Below are 16,509 nucleotides of genomic sequence, written 5' to 3'. Positions count from 1 at the left end.
TGAGGACAAGGAAAGTCTCCATCAGCTATCCTCTGCAGCCCAGCCGAGGAGCTTCAGCGACCCTGAAAGTTATTGCTGATCTTGGAACGAGCAAGCTCTTTTCAGCCTAAATAAAGGCTTTTCTGTTTGCTGTCCCTCTGTATGGAAAATGATGCCAACAAATGTACCATAATTAATACATTCACAACTGTAAGTAACAAATTCATCTTTTCATCTGACCTGCCCCTTCTGTTCATACCTCCCTGAAGGCAGCTAACAGGGCCTGGTGCAAGGTAGGAGCTTTATCCAAAAATAACAACAACAAAAAACTCAATCCACGGAATACATGACTGCATTATTTACTTAACTCTTCATAGTTAACACAGCCCATTAAGCCCAAGCACAGCTGTTGAACAACATAAGCCACAGTCGAGTCAGAAAGGACCAGCGGTTACTTACGGAGGCCCACGGAATCTGGTTTGCCATTGTCATTCTTGCTCGGCTGCACAAGTGGGGCAAATGACACAGCAAGGATGTTTTTACTTTCCCAAGTGTTTTGTCCAGTTCGCATAATTTGTGTTAACTATTTAGAGGGAGAAAAGAAACAGAACGGCTTAATCTTGGACGTGTGATCACCTTACAGTCAAAAGTTTGTTTTAACAGGATAACAGCAGTGATCGCTATATAATCACTTGTATCTGAATGCAACCGAATTACTTTCGTTTAAATATTTACCATAAAATGATACAGGAGGAATCACAAATACTTGCTGTTCAAGACAGACGCTTGAGCGCAAACAGCATGACTCCGCAGGTTGTATCTGGGGTCTGAGGGCTTCTAGGGGTACTCTTCCAACCCACACCTGCCAGTGGCCCCCAAAACACACGTCTCACACAGGTTTAGTTGTTTGGTTAAAGTGTTTTATTAGTAAAAACACGTTTTCATTACTGTACTAATGAATCAACTTCATGAGCTTCCATGGTGGTTATAAAATACAGATTCTAATCCTAATCCCAACTTGACATTTCATGGATAAATGTAATTAGTCACAAGGGGATTAGAAGTTTTACCCACTCAGCAAATATCCACCATCAGTTCTAGAGAAAAAATATTAGCTCAGTACATGACTGAAGGAAGATGAATTAGTATCTTCAATTTATATTACAGAAATCAGCCTGTTATATTTTACGTTAGTACAATAGTATATAATAAATATTCAATAAAATACCAATGGGAAACCATATTTTAAATGTTCAAAAATGTCTCTTTAAAGGAAAACAGAAAAAGACGATTAATCTGGGAGTCTCAACTCCGGAAGCATTCAAGTAACAACATTTTTCCAAGAATGTGTTTTAATGAATGCATTATATTCTGTCTTTCTAATAACTGACAAACACAGTACGTGGTGATGGTGAAATCCTCTGACCTGCAAATCACATGTGGGAACTTAGGGGACCCTCAGATATACAAACTCCAAAACAACCACACTACGTCCCAGTCATCTCGGACAATCTATCTTCTACTTACAAACCACAAGGTGTTTTAAACATCTCAGATGCAGGTTAATATGAATATAAAAGATATTTTTTGAAATGTATATTTATAAAATTTCAAAGTAAAAGACCCACCCATTTTCTGAATAGATTAGGATTTCATACACTTATACCTAATAATTCCAAAACAAAGGCAGACAATAGGTGAAAAATACTTTCAAATGTATCTACGTATACTAAAAGAAGATCCAAAAATTTACTCGTGTCTGGAATGGAGTTAAGCAGTTCACACCAAACTCCGAACAGGATTTCCTTTTCATATGTTCAGCCAGAAGCAGTTACACATTCAGTGGCACTCCCTCCCCTCACCCGGCGAGGACCCTGACGGGGGAGCAGCAATGCAAACACCAGGCGGGCGCAGCTCAGCGTGGCTCTCCTAACCCTAGTTAACGGGTCTTTTCCGCACCTGCCTTGGTTAATAGTCGAGAGCCCGTTTCAATGTTCTCCTCTATAGACAGATCTGTGAAGAGTATTTATTTCTTCCTTGAAACTTACAGTGTACCTTTCACTGAGGTAACGCTTCCCGTCTTACGCTAAGTGCGTCTCCTACATCAAGTGAAAGGACAGTGGAAGCTACCTGGTCTTCTATGGGCATGACCAGGATGCCCCCGACTTTCAGCAGTATCTTCATGTAGTGTTCGTGGTCCTTCTGGACTCCAGCCCCACAGTAGACCCGATCATACTGGTGGCTGTCTGACGCTATCTGCAGACAATTGCCAACCACAAATGCAGGCTCACAGAACTCGAATCTATACGGAAAACAGACAGTATTTTAGCTCATTAAGCAAAAGGTCAGATCTAAACAAATTAACAGAGTCCAGCTTCTTGAAAGAGTGAAGTTACCAAATTAATTATAAGGATAATATATTATAAAATTTGATTGAAATATCAGATTTATGAAGTTTAACACTGATCAAATATATTGTTTTATTATCAGTGATGCAGGGTACATTTTTTCAAAACATTAACCTTTTTTTCGCCACACTGAAACCTTACTTAAGGCTTAAAAGGTGAATATAGTGAAAAGCCATCACGACACCAACCTTGTGATGCCCACAAAGGACCTACAATGAGGATGAGAATCCCAAAGGGTCAAACACAAGAGACAAGGCTTCACTCCCCCCGCTCTTTCCAAAAGAAGCCAGGGGCCAGTGGACATGGAAGGGCTTGTGCAGTCTCCACTGCGGGCATCTTGCTGCAGTTAACAGTGGCAAAGCTTGTCAGCAAAAGACACCGGTGCCCTTACCCTATGCTCAACCACTAAAGAGTAGGGAGATTTTCCTAATACATTTTGGCAGAACTATGTTACAGGTTGGAAAAGAGAGCAGAATGAAGTGCTTTTTGGCCCCCAGGATCTCCCTACACAACAAAAGAAGAGAGATGGATGGTTTCAAAGCAAAGGCATCTTATCCAGGCCGCCTGTTCCTGGTTACAATGTTGGTTCATTGTATATAGAGTTATGCTTTTACAAACTATCCTGTTTAGACTTCTACTTTATTCCTTAAGTTCTGGCAAATCTGAAAACAGTCTCTAAAATATATAATTAATTAAAAGCCTAATGCACTAATAAAACACGTAATTTTTAAAAATTAATTCATGAAATATCCTTTCACTTTTAAGTTGATTGATGTTAATTTGACCACACAGCAAAATCAGGCTATCATTTGAGGATGAAATACGAAAAATGACTCTGAATCATAATCTCTTTTATTTTGTAAAATGTATCCTGTCCTTTGGTAATTAACAGACTTATTACGCAGTAAGTTCCCATTAAAATTCACTAAAGTACAGACACACTATGGTCATCGATATTTAAAGAAGACTTTCTCAGCATGATGCCGTCCTCAACTTCCTGTCCCCTTGGTGGAGGGGCTGGGGGCCTGAGGGACAGTGTAGAGCCTGCACCCTCCCTCCACCGCTTCCCCCACGGCTGCTCAGCACAGGTCCACGCCCCTTAGAGGGCCATGTGGGGCTCCTTACGGTTCTACCTGGATGCCCCCCCCTTCCAGACTCACTCCCTGGCTCTGCCCCCTAGGCTACACACTGCGCGGCAGCCACAGGTTAAATTGTTGGCTTCTCATCACTTAGAGGAAATATTACAAAGTGTCTCCTGTACCTGTGTCTGTGCTGTTCCTCTGACTGAAAGGCCCCTCCCTCTCTTCTTGATAAACGCGTAGCGTCACTTGGAGACACAGTTCAGATATGAGCTACACAACGAAATCTTACCCAACTCCTTAATCAGATCTCATCCTTTCTACTTGCAAAGTACACACAAAAGTGTAAACCTACCTATGTAATGGACAATGTTTAATTCTCTCTTACACTCAACACAACCTAGGATTGTCTAAAATACGGCTTTCAAATAACTAAATAATGTGGATCATGTGGTTTAATCATCTCATCAAACTCAAAGTAAGCATCCTTTAAAAAGAAAAAAGACCAGTATTTTCAATCTAAAAATCCTCCTTCTTATAAAAATTCATTTTAAATAACTTAATTTTATAATAATTTAAGCCAGTCTTAGAATTTTCAGGATGAACGTGAGCAGGGAATTTACATTTAAAAATCTGAATTATTAAACCTCTTTTACCATTAAGTCTGTTAAATCAACTTAAAAATATGCTTATAGTTTAAAAGTTTCCTACTAGTTAAAAATACATGATAGCTCACAGAACTATCATCTAGGAAAACACCACTACAAGTAAACAACTTACAATTAAAACCACTTCTCATATTCGTGATATTTTTATATACTCTCATCCCAGCAAAATGAATTAGAAGGAATTTAGTGTCTGATTCTAAAATCAAATGTGTGACTCTAGCCAAGTGGCCTGACACTAGTGATTAGGACAATTCATTCCAAATACTGTTTGTGGAGCACCAGTTGTGTGTCAAGACTGGAAATACAAAGGGAAACACCCATGCCTACATCTAGTGGAGGAGACAACAATCTCAGTAATTAAAGATTGATTTAAAAGTGTGATAAATGCGCTAAAGGTATGCGACTCCATAAAGAAGACAGAGGATGCAAGGAAACCGACGCCCTGGGGAGGGAGAGGAAGGCTCCCTGAGAAATGGTTAAGCCTGATCGGAAAGGCGAGACAGGACAATCAGACCACACCATCCAAGATGGCAGTCACTAGCCACATGTGGATACGAGCCCCTAAAATGTGGCTCGTCCACACTGAGGTGTGCTGAAAGGATAAAAATCACACAAGATCTCAAATATTCAGTATGAAAATGTAAACTATCTCAGTATTTCTTTTATATGCGTGTGTATATGTGTAGGTATATATGTGTGTGTGTGTATGAGTATGTGTGTATGTGTGTCTGTGTATACTTCAACAGCCGCATAAACTGAAAACACTGAACTTTATCACCTATCAACAGGAGCTTCAAATATTTTCCTTAATACAAACTTCCCTTTGGAATATTCTCCTGGTTTTCCCGATATCTCTTTGAACACTTCCTCTGAATTTTAATTGTATCTCCATCACCTATTACGGGCCTCAAAAAACACTAAGTAGGTGAGAAACATAAGAAACATAATTGTTTCGTCAGCTGTTCCACCTACCAACTTTGAATATGAACCCAAACTTGACAAATTAAATATGTTAATCACAAGAACCCCAGGACTAGAAGAGAAACCTGCACAGAAACAGTTACAGAAAGAATATGTGCCCATGGCACCTTCTATATCAATATGATGGTTCTTGTTTTACTAAATTGGATAACTATAAATAACTGTAGCTTCATGTTACAAAATACATGATTTTTTCCCCAAGTGCCAAAAAAAAAAAAAAGCAAAACTCAAACAGTAAAAAAAGCAAAACAAACTCTTTTGCCTTTAATGAATAAATCAAACCAACTGTCCTCTAACTGAAAGGTAAATTTTTTTTTTTTTTTTTTTTTTCTTTTTGCGGTATGCGGGCCTCTCACTGCTGTGGCCTCTCCCGCTGCGGAGCACAGGCTCTGGACGTGCAGGCCCAGCGGCCATGGCTCACGGGCCCAGCCGCTCCGCGGCATGTGGGATCCTCCTGGACCGGGGCACAAACCCGCGTCCCCTGCATCGGCAGGCAGACTCCCAACCACTGCGCCACCAGGGAAGCCCCTGAAAGGTACTTTTTAGGGGCCTTTCTGAAGATCTTAAATAAGCCACCTTATTCTAGGAAAGAAAGTCTTTTCCCTTGTAATGCAGATCTGAACAAGTATATCTGCTTCCACTTAGGGAATATTACAAAGAATCATTATAGAGAAAAATTAGACCTCTGAATTTATAAATAATTTCTACTAATGCAAATGGACCATATACCTCTAACAAATGCATATGGGGTCTTTACACTTTCATTTAACATACCAAATTAATTTCCTTTACCAGCATACTCAAATTTTAAAGCTTAACTGAACCTGAGACAACATTCCAAAAAGAGTAGAAGGATTGGACTATTTCTAGACACAAAATAGTAAAGCCTCAAGGACGTATCAGGTAGAAAGGTGAATATTTTAAAATATAGGCACAAACATAGTAATTTACTAGTTATAAGAAACATGTCTAGCAGAGACACTGTTCCGTCTGGGTACTGTTTATTACACTTACAGCTATGGCTTCACCTTCTCCACCAATAATTCACGAATCCTTCAGGTTAGCAAAGAAAACAAAACAACTCTCAAACTGCCTGTACTTATAACGTTATTTTTTTAAATACACAAATGCGTTATAGATTATCTTTCCTAATAAAGGATTTAGAGATGCCTTTATTATTTCTGACTAGGTAGAGGTGAGGATCTTACTTAGACATTTTGTATTCTGAAACTGAAATTAGGGCTCATCTTTAAAATAGCATTTCATGTAAAAAAATTCATACAAATCCTACTGCTAATAATACTTTTTCAAAAGACTGTGATTAAAATTTTTCAGGCAAATGTTTACGGATGTGCTCATATACGTATGAAGAACAAATGACTGATTTGAGGCATGGATGACAGCTACAGTGTGGCTAGAGTCAATTACAACTGCTATTATTTCTTCCAGTGTAAAGAAGAAAATAAAGAGAACAGTTTCCTCCTTCAGCTTTAACTAGATTCTGAAAGCTGCATCTTCCCTAAGTTTCCACAAACCTCTATAGGCAAAGGACATATTTTATAACAAAAATACCATTCTGTATAATCTGGAAGACTGTAGTAATAAACTAACCAGAAGTTTTCACTTTATTATAAAATAGTGCTACATTATTTATAGATTTATACATAAAATCTAGGTTTAAAAATAGTGAAAGAGAAAATCCAAATTCCACCTTTTCACATCAACCACACACAAATGGAACCTGAGAAGGGAAAAAAAAAAAAAAAAAAAAAACCCAGCAAAACAAAAATAAACAAAAAAAAGAGAGACAAGAGACCTACCAAAAGGAGACTTCCTATGTGGTTATCATTTTAATCCTAAAAGTATGGTTCTTGTGTTCTCTTCCAGTTTTCATACTTGATTCGGGGGAGCTCATTTAAATTTTATGTCTGTTAGTAACATGAAAAGTAGCAATCATTTTTATCCTTTGAAGAAAATTTCCAAAACAAAATTTCCCAGATACAGATACCTTATACTCCTATATTACACCAAATTATACTTCCTAACAATGTAAGTTACCTGTATACAAAAAAAAAGTTAAACAGTTCTAAAATGTAATAACTACAAATTCACCCACTTTAGACTTATTATTTATTGATTTAAACCTGAAAATCTAATGGCTTTTTAGACTTTTACGTTGAAAGGGAAAATTATTTGACATGCCCTTACTAAAATAAAACGTGCACGGAAAATCATTTGTGGGAAAAGAGAGAGCACAGATAGCTTGGTTTATGACATGAGCGCTTGGCCAAACTAGCACCCGGATTCCAATCACTTACCTCAGCGCTCTTCTTTACAGGTGCGCGCTGGATTATCTTCATCTCGAGATGGACAGACGATTCCATTCACAGCAGGGACCTTGCCAACTTGCCCATATAATTCTTTTGATAAGCTGCTAGGAGAACAGGGTGACCTAGCCTTGCCCTGCAGCTTCCCTCTCAGATGGATAGTCTAGGTCTAGGAGCTGACTGAGAGTAGAAAAACAACATTTCCCTTCAATACACCGCTGGAGTGGGAGCTGACAGTTTGCACACCTAGTTTATCATGTGCCATAGGATGCTGTCATTGAAATTTCAGACTATTATTCCCATGGAATAAAGGACTTCAAGGACAAAGGAAAGAATCCTATCTTGTTCTCATACCTCGTCCAAAACAACCTGCCAAATGAATCACAGACACTTCTTTTTCTCAAAACACTCTGCCATAATATACATTTTGAACTCTAACAGCTAGGACTACTTCGTTAAAACAAAACTTCAGGGCTTCCCTGGTGGCGCAGTGGTTGAGAGTCCGCCTGCCGATGCAGGGGACACGGGTTCGTGCCCCAGTCCGGGAAGATCCCACATGCCGCGGAGCAGCTGGGCCCGTGAGCCACGGCCGCTGAGCCTGCGCGTCCGGAGCCTGTGCTCCACAACGGGAGAGGCCACAGTGGTGAGATGCCCGCGTACCACCAAAAAACAAAAAAACAAAACACTTCACAACCTTCCACTGGGAAGAAAACCCAAGGAAACGTTAATCTCTTGATCTCCAAGTACAGTTATACCATTCAAAAACTCGTACAGGGGCCTCCCTGGTGGCGCAGTGGTTGAGAGTCCGCCTGCCGATGCAGGGGATACGGGTTCGTGCCCCGGTCTGGGAGGATCCCATATGCCGCGGAGCGGCTGGGCCCGTGAGCCATGGCCGCTGGGCCTGCGCATCCGGAGCCTGTGCTCCGCAACGGGAGAGGCCACAACAGTGAGAGGCCCGCATACCGCAAAAAGAAAAAAAAAAAAAAAAAAAAAAAACTCGTACAACCAAGGATTAAGCTACTGAATTTCAAAAAATTTAAAAAAACAAAGACTTTACCTTTTCAAGTGGTTTCCCTTCCAACTGTATCAAACTCATTTCAGAATAATTCAAGCATTATTTAAAGCACAGTGTTAAGAGTAAATACACAGATTTCTCATTGAATAGAGCTTTAGGAGACTCCACAGGACCAAAAACAATCTCTAAACATTTTATAGGGAATGTGACAGGTACATCGCATAAAAGTGAGCCTTCATATATTTCAACAGTAATTTCTTATAAAGTAACTTGGGATCAAAACTATTTTATTTCTGTCAAACAGTATGTTATTCCCGGAATAATTTCTTCTCCTGAAATGTGTTAGAAGCCATCAAACTTTCCCCCACGCCATTTCTAACCGACGTTAAAACACGTAACTGGGAGCCCTGATGACTAGTTTTAAGCGTTTTTCTGTCCCAACATTTGAATGTTTGTCATGATTAAAAACTGTGCTTACAACCTATAATATCTCTCATAAAACTACCATCTGAACATTATTAATATACCAAAGTGTTCAAGAACTAGTTTGAAATAATATTGACTATATATCTACAGATAGCGAAACTACTTCAAGTATGCCATAATTCTCTTAAAGATGAAGCGGGACTGCTCTAGTGATAAACTGATAGAATACAGTATCATTTAATTTTTTCCAATGCAAACTGAATTATGTGGAAAAGGAGCCTATAATTAAAAATAAAATTAGGACACCAGACATTGCCACAAATCAATCAAATCTTCTAAAATGCAGACAGCTAAACTAGCTCTGAAGGTAATTTCAAGTGTGTACCTTGACTGACCCTGAGGGACATGCTTCCTCTCCTGCCCACCTCCATCACCCATACCACAGGTAAGTCTCATTAATGAACAGGTAGGCGTGCTTTCTGATAAAAATGCTATAGTGCACGTGACCATGCTAACAGCACTTCCTAAATTCTAATCTGGAAAAAATAAATAAATGATGGAAACAAAAGTGCTGCTTCAACTTTTGTATCTGGGGCCAAGTTGCTAGGCTGTAATTCATTGGCACAGCTCACCCCTGGGAAGAAACACTAGAATAGGTCAGTTTTTACATCATCAGAGCTAAATCACAACTAAACAAAAAGGCTAGCCTAGCTGAAGTTATGGACTGTCTAACCCTGTTTTCCCATCTGGGAAATGTGGACATCAATATTGCCTCTAGGACTGTGGGTACAGCTCGTAGAATGGCACTTGGCACTTAAAGAACAGGTAATACGCATTACCTGCTGTTAGTTTTATCATCTCATTACTGTCTTCATGACTCATTTCTACAACAAACTATGTAGAAACAACAGTCCTCCATTCAAAGAGAATGAAAATCTTCAATTAGTCAGGCTACGCTTCACTCATGTGGCCACTGACAGTAGAGTATTTCCAAAATCAGGTACGGCATCCTTGGAGGGGAGAGGAGACAGGACCTACTGCCTCACAGGGAATGGCACACCCGCAAAGCATGCCCTCTAGGGCGCCAAGTCAGCTCCATGTAAACAAACACATAAATGAAGCCGTAAATAAATGCTACACCAATTACCAACTTACTTGCAAAGCACTTACAGGATAAAGGTTTATAATTCACGCTCCTTCAACTGCCTTACTCTTCCAAGCAAACACAGCTGGAGACATTATTTTGCTTTTACTCTATGTGCACAAACACTGATTCAGATAACCTGACCTTCCCCAAACTTCTCCTTCCCTCATGAAAGCCCGACACCTAAGGGCCTTTAGAACTTAGGCCCAAAGACTCATTTGTATCAGAGTGGGCTAAGATAAAAACGTCGCGGAGCGTGTGTGTGACGGGCAGAACCGGAGTCAGCAGACCACGGACAAGAGGCCAAATGCAGCCCGCACTTGTTTCTGTCAATGAAGTGGTACCAGAACCCCTCGCCCACCCCTCCACAGGGTGTCCCAAGAGGCCTGTGCACTGCAGTGGCACAGCTGAGCAGCTGCCACAGAGACCACTTGGCCCAGGAAGCCAGATACATTCGCTATCTGGTCCTTCATTTGAAAAAGCTTGCCAGTGTTTTAGAGAACCTTTGAAATCAAATGTCAGTTCATTAGGGAATTTCCGTGCATGTGGGTATACCACAGGCAGAGCCAAGGAATAAACCACACAAGAGAACTTCCCCTTCCCTCCTATCTCCAAGTACAGTAAATTCAGGGTAGCTTCTCCAAATTACTTCATTTGCTGATACAGAACCAAGACACAGAACGTTTACAAGTATACACATTATACTAAGGATCTTTTTTCTGAAAGAAGAAATAGTACTTTCAAGACTCAGGAACCAAGCTTGCTTTACAAAGCACACACAGAAACATACATCTGTATATTTTTAAAAAAATATGTATCTTACATTACATATTGTAATGTTGAGTAGTTTATTGAAGCTTTTCCCACCTGCTATGTTTGGGAGTTCACTATGATCTCCAATAGATATACATAAGAAAACTTTAAAGATACAGTTTAAATCATAAGTGACATGACAATACTTTCGAAAAAGGAACTGATAAAAAAGATCCAAACCAACAGGATAAATAAGATTGGAAAAGTATTAGGTTTTAGCTTTCTACTGTCTTCGTGTTACACACAATCAAGGATAGCCTGGTACTAAGGAACAATACTAAGTACTAAGGAATACATAAATAGCAATTTGTTTTCCTGAGTTACTTTATATTTTATTAATTAAAACATGTATTTTGATGACCCGTACACAATTAAATATAATAAAATTGCTTAGGAACGGAATTTTAAACATCACTTTCCAAAGCAAGGTTTTCAAATTTAAAAATTGAAAATAACTAGGAATATTATCAATAAACGCCAAGAAAAAATCAAAGAAATCATCAAAATACAAGTAAGATAGGAAGAAAACTACTACATCTTCATTATTTCTATCACCAAAACCAAATGACGTTAAAGGAGCCCATTAAATGACTCAACTTTGATTACTTAACTTTCACCCAACTCACGACTTTGTGCAAAACAAAGCATTTCCCAGCACCTACTACCCCTTGTATGTGCAAGATACCTTCATAATCTGAAGTACGTAACCATTATTTCAGTAGCTACTTTAAAACCAGAATAGATAACATTTCCAAAACTGTCTTTTTTTTTCAGAATAGTTTATTAATATAAGAATCTGTTTTAAAAGTAAGTTGTAACACTTCAGAAACAACCATATTATAAAGTCTGATTATTTTAACTAAAGTAACAAGACCATGAAAAATTATAAAGAAACATTTAGATCAGTCATATCACCATATTTGATGATTCACCATTTTATGAATAACCAACCTGCATAACACAGTAACAACACTCAAGAAATACAAGCCAAGGACATTTGATCATCTTACAATGACACAAAAAAATTATAGAAAAAGTTCTTTAAAATTGAGACACTTAAATATATAAAACCTTCAAAATTATCTGTGTTATAGATGATTTAATATTTAAATTACATCAACACAGAAATACTTTAAAGAATGACATATTCTACTGTTTGCCAGGACCGTGCCCACTTGTCAGCAAGAAACTTGACTCCGCAGATATTGTAAAAAGGTACTTCGATGATTCAAAGTTCTTCCTTGAGTTTGTTCTGCCTGATTAATGACCCAAAAGTGAATTATCTGTGCCTTTATGTGTTAACACCTGAAATATATTATCTAATATATAGTTCTTTAGACTTTAAACATTTGCTTTTAGTAATATTACTTTCATATTTTCCAAGTTTACTTGTATTCAAAAGGTCTTGTATTCAAAAGGTCTTATGTGTACGTTAAGTTTCAGCATCAAAACAAATACTTAGAACAATAGAAATTCAATAAATTCAACAAAGTTCCAGAGTTCTAACAACCAATATAAAAAATATCCATGCCCAGATCTTAAGCACTTACCATACCACTAATTATAAGACACGGAAATGATGAAGACACAAAAGGATACTAACATTGAAACTCAATTTCTTATCAAATAACTTGAACTCAACACTATTTTCTTTCTGTCAAACAGTATGTTATTCTTGGAAACAGAATATGAATCCACATGGTAAGCATTTGAAAAATGATTCAAAAACATGAATTAAATGTTAACTCTTTATAAATAAGATAAAGAACCGTGTTCAGCAAACTAGTGCAGAAAATTCAAGTGATCTGCTCAGATCCACTGGCTTGATCACAGAACAAAGCCAAAGCCGAGCACAGGCACGCTCGCAGCTCGCAGATCCCAGCTCGCCGCCGGAGGTCCGTAACACCCAGTCACGCTCCCTCCCTGGGCCTTCCCCCTGCACTGCGGACTCTGCGGCACCTCGGGTTTTCTGTTCTTCAACCCACCAAGTGCCACTTGCCAGGGACACACACAAACTGGCCGGGGCAAAGGGGACTGAAAGGAAAGGGCCAGGGAAGGAGGAAGAGGAGGGGCAGAGAAGGGAGGAGCAAGGAGGGGAAGACGCTCCAGGAGACCCTCAGAGGCCCTCCTGCTGCCTTCTTAGCGCTGACCCGCAGGCCTGAACCCTAGGAAACAGCCCTCAGCTCGGAACCCACCCCCAGCCCAGGTCCCCACCTCCAGGCCAGGCCAGGCCAGAGCTGAGTGAGGCCCACTCCCAACAAGCTGGGTTGGAACCCTGGACCAAAGCTCTGCTATACAGTAAAGGGACTAGGTTCTAAGCTTGATTCCTATCAGTTTTAGGCCTTTCTCTCTTTGAAACTATGACTAGTTGAGAGAGATAAATGCCCTCCAAATCTTCCAGTTTCACAAGAGTTCACGGACTTCAGCAGAAGCGGCCTTTGCCCCACAGTACTACCACTGCTGAATTTTAAGGACGTTACACAGCAAACAGACTTCCTTGCCCGCGCAAGGGCCAACGCCTGTGCGGCAGTATTTCTTCTAAGGAAAGTAGGAGTTCAAAACAATGGTTCTATAAGCAAATTTCTCAAACACAGCCCTCACAGCACATATCAATATACTTCGATGACGATTTTCTCTGGCTAAATTACTAAGGAACTTCATGTTTTTAAGCAAGTCCTCCATATTCTAACAGGTATCGCTCTTATGCTGCAAATAAAGAGGGCAGACTATTAAATTACTATCCCAAAGGTGTAAACACAGTTCCCAAAAACTATTCTAATGCCAAGCGCATCTTTACATTCTGTCTTCAGGAAAGGTACTTGTATGCTGCGTAATGAATGGAACATCACCCCACTAATAACGTGACAACGGCATATAATTAAAACATAGAAGTTATTTATTTGTCATTCACTACATATGTACACAGAATAAAAATCACAGCAGTTTTCGAACTTAATTTTTTCTCTCATTTTATACCACACTGATTTTTGCTGCACTCAACTGACAACTCAGGATCAGTAAACTAACCGTAGTGAGGAACAGACATGTCACACGTGTCTACTTATCAAGTGCTTTCAAAGCAGAACTATAGATATGAATACTTACTTATCAAAGCTATCACTATTTTTGATGAAGCTCTCCAGTTTTTCCTTGGCATACTCCACCACATCTGAATGAAGCTCAATCCCATGATTTACTCCAAAAGGACCTGTAATTGTAGCAGCAGCATTTATAAAAAATATTAAGAATGTCTTTACAGAGCTCGTCTAACTTCTGCTCATTTACCTATCACAGGAGCATTTAAAGAGGGCTTGAAATACGCTAGCCCCAGATTCTAAAAGCTATATGGAAATCTATTTACACTGCTTTAAAAAAAATCAGTCACAGAGTTCTCTCCAGGGTGTAGCTTATCTGTCAGGACAATACTGCCACAGAAATAATCATATTTCTGTATGAAGTTCAAGTTAATTACCATTATCTTCTCCTTTGTCATTTGTTAAAAATTCGGTAATTCTCAAATGTCTGCATCCACAGGCTGACACAGGTATGACAGAAGCCTCGTACAGTACCCCCCACCCAGTGAATGCTACTTTCCTCCAGGGCTGAGACCACACCCTCTGCCTCTGGAGCTCCCACTGTCCAGGGCAGTGCGGCTCCGGGCGGAGCTGGTTTGACTCTCCTGTTCCCGCCCACTTCACACCGCTTACTTGGCGGTTCTTTTTGCACACAGCCAAGGATGAGTGACAGTCCAGGAACGGGGAACAAGGCAACGATCTAGGGACTGCTCCTTCCCCCACCCTGGTACTGGCCAAGAATGTGACCAACAGGATTCCCGTTTCCTAAGGCTACTGTGCCTCGTGCCTGCCCCATGACCCCAAGACAGTAACACACTGTTCTGAGCTAGTCATCTCATTCCTCCCAAACTTCTGAGACTGAGCCAATCAGGTTTTCCACTCTACGTTTTTGTTATATTTCTGTCTTATTCTGAGATTGGTCTCTCAGGAAAAAGTGTGTGTGTTATTTTCTGTATCTGGTATGTATCTTAGGAACTACTTAACTGGATGTGCCCCCTACTGAATGCCATTAAAAATACAACATATACTGGAGTTCCACAGACCTCTAAGAACTTTAAAATAACAAAAAAATCACAGTCCTCAATTAACATTTTTGAATGTACAGGGGGCACATGAAAATACCGGTTTGTAATCTAGGAATTACCTAACTGTAAAAATTAAACCAAAATGTTCAGATACTATCTTCAAGTCAAAAGCAGATAAACCTACTATATTTCTATTGCATTTGATTAATTTAAAAAAAACTGATTCTACTTGGAAAATGTATTCAGATTAAAAAAAAAGATTAAATAAAAAGGTACTTGATCCTTCAGACCACAACAGTTATAGCATTAACTTCCTTTGAAATGCTTTATACTTTTTTAAATGTTATTCGGATCAATGAAATCTTAAATGTTTTGCTTCTCATTTTTTTTTTCCTTACTGTCAAACCGTTAGTCTTCATCTGCTAACTGGAACACCCATCCAATATCTTTTAAGATCTCTTGTAATTCCTTAATATTACCAAAGACCAATTGACAAAAACTAGAATTTCCTTTTTTCAAAAAATAAACGAAAATGGCAAAAAAATTAAACTTAGAGAAGTACACGTAGTAATGTCACTTTTCAATTTGGTATTGAATCTGACTATTTTGAAAACCTGAATTTCCGTAAGGAAACAAAAAAGGCTAGGAAACACTGAATAAAGTTTTCCTCATTTAAAAAACCTCAAATTACACTACAGTTACTTAACATTATATACATAGTAAGGAAAATATTGCTCTAGGAAATGAATCTAATTTTCCTTCTACCCTTTTAAGGTAATCCACTGAATGTAAAACGTAACAGAGACTTTTTTCATTTTAAGAATCTAGTCATACTCATCAACCATCTGGAAAACAAAAGGAGGGCTATATGGATGAGAGGTCAATAAAAAAAGGTCATTATTGCTGGGGCTGAAGTTTCCAATAGGACTGAATGGATAAGCACTATAATAAAGGCGGCAAGTAAAGAATGTAGAAATCAAGGCTTCTGTTCAATATTTCAAACTGCCTTACTAACAGAGGGAGTCTGAACTTGAGAGTTCTAAGTCAAAAGGGACTACGTAGGCTGTTTGTCACTTAAGACACCACTGGTCTCATTTTCCTTTTCTTGCTTTCTGCTTATACAATATCTAAAAGCAAAGTGGCACCTTTTGGAAATAAGGTTTAAAGTTTGTTAAGAAAATTTCTTAAGGTTGTTTTTCACGTCACCTTGACACAAAATAAAGACAATTTCATTAACATACAATGGATTTGTTTGATAGTATCATAAACACACATGTATGATATACTATCATTAATTTCTAGTACAAACACCATTCATGATTTTTTAATGGGTGGAATTGCTTAATTTTAAAATATCATGGAGATATATCTTTAATTATCACTAATAAACTGAACAGTAATTAACATGTTGAAAAAAAGAGATTGAAAAGAATGCATTAATAGAAGGCAGAACTTAAATGGCAATGTCACCAGTATCTCATTTATTTAGAATGTGATATACAACTAGAACACATCAAGTATATGATAAAATTGCAGTGTGATGCTCTTTATTACAACTCATTTGACACCT

At 38.7% G+C, this 16,509-nt stretch overlaps 1 protein-coding gene across 16 annotated transcripts in view; it reads right to left on the bottom strand.

Annotated features, from left to right (window-relative positions):
• The window catches only part of PCMTD1 (protein-L-isoaspartate (D-aspartate) O-methyltransferase domain containing 1), a 61,954-nt gene that overhangs the window by 8,211 nt on the left and 37,234 nt on the right, over positions 1–16,509 (bottom strand). For 14 of the 16 annotated variants that reach the window (XM_082601638.1, XM_082601647.1, XM_082601650.1 and 11 more), the window contains 3 exons: positions 13,946–14,048; positions 2,110–2,281; positions 439–562 (listed from right to left, as the gene is read on the bottom strand). In XM_082601638.1, coding sequence (XP_082457764.1) covers positions 439–562; positions 2,110–2,281; positions 13,946–14,048 — 399 coding nt within the window. The remainder of the gene's footprint in view (positions 1–438; positions 563–2,109; positions 2,282–13,945; positions 14,049–16,509) is intronic. The other 2 variants (XM_082601639.1, XM_082601641.1) reach the window with 1 other exon arrangement.

Source organism: Mesoplodon mirus, assembly GCF_964341445.2.
Source record: "Mesoplodon mirus genome assembly, chromosome: 16".
NCBI classification, from domain to species: domain Eukaryota; kingdom Metazoa; phylum Chordata; class Mammalia; order Artiodactyla; family Ziphiidae; genus Mesoplodon; species Mesoplodon mirus.
The sequence above is the reverse complement of the archived record's forward strand: the minus strand, read 5'-3'. Positions and strand labels throughout refer to the sequence as shown.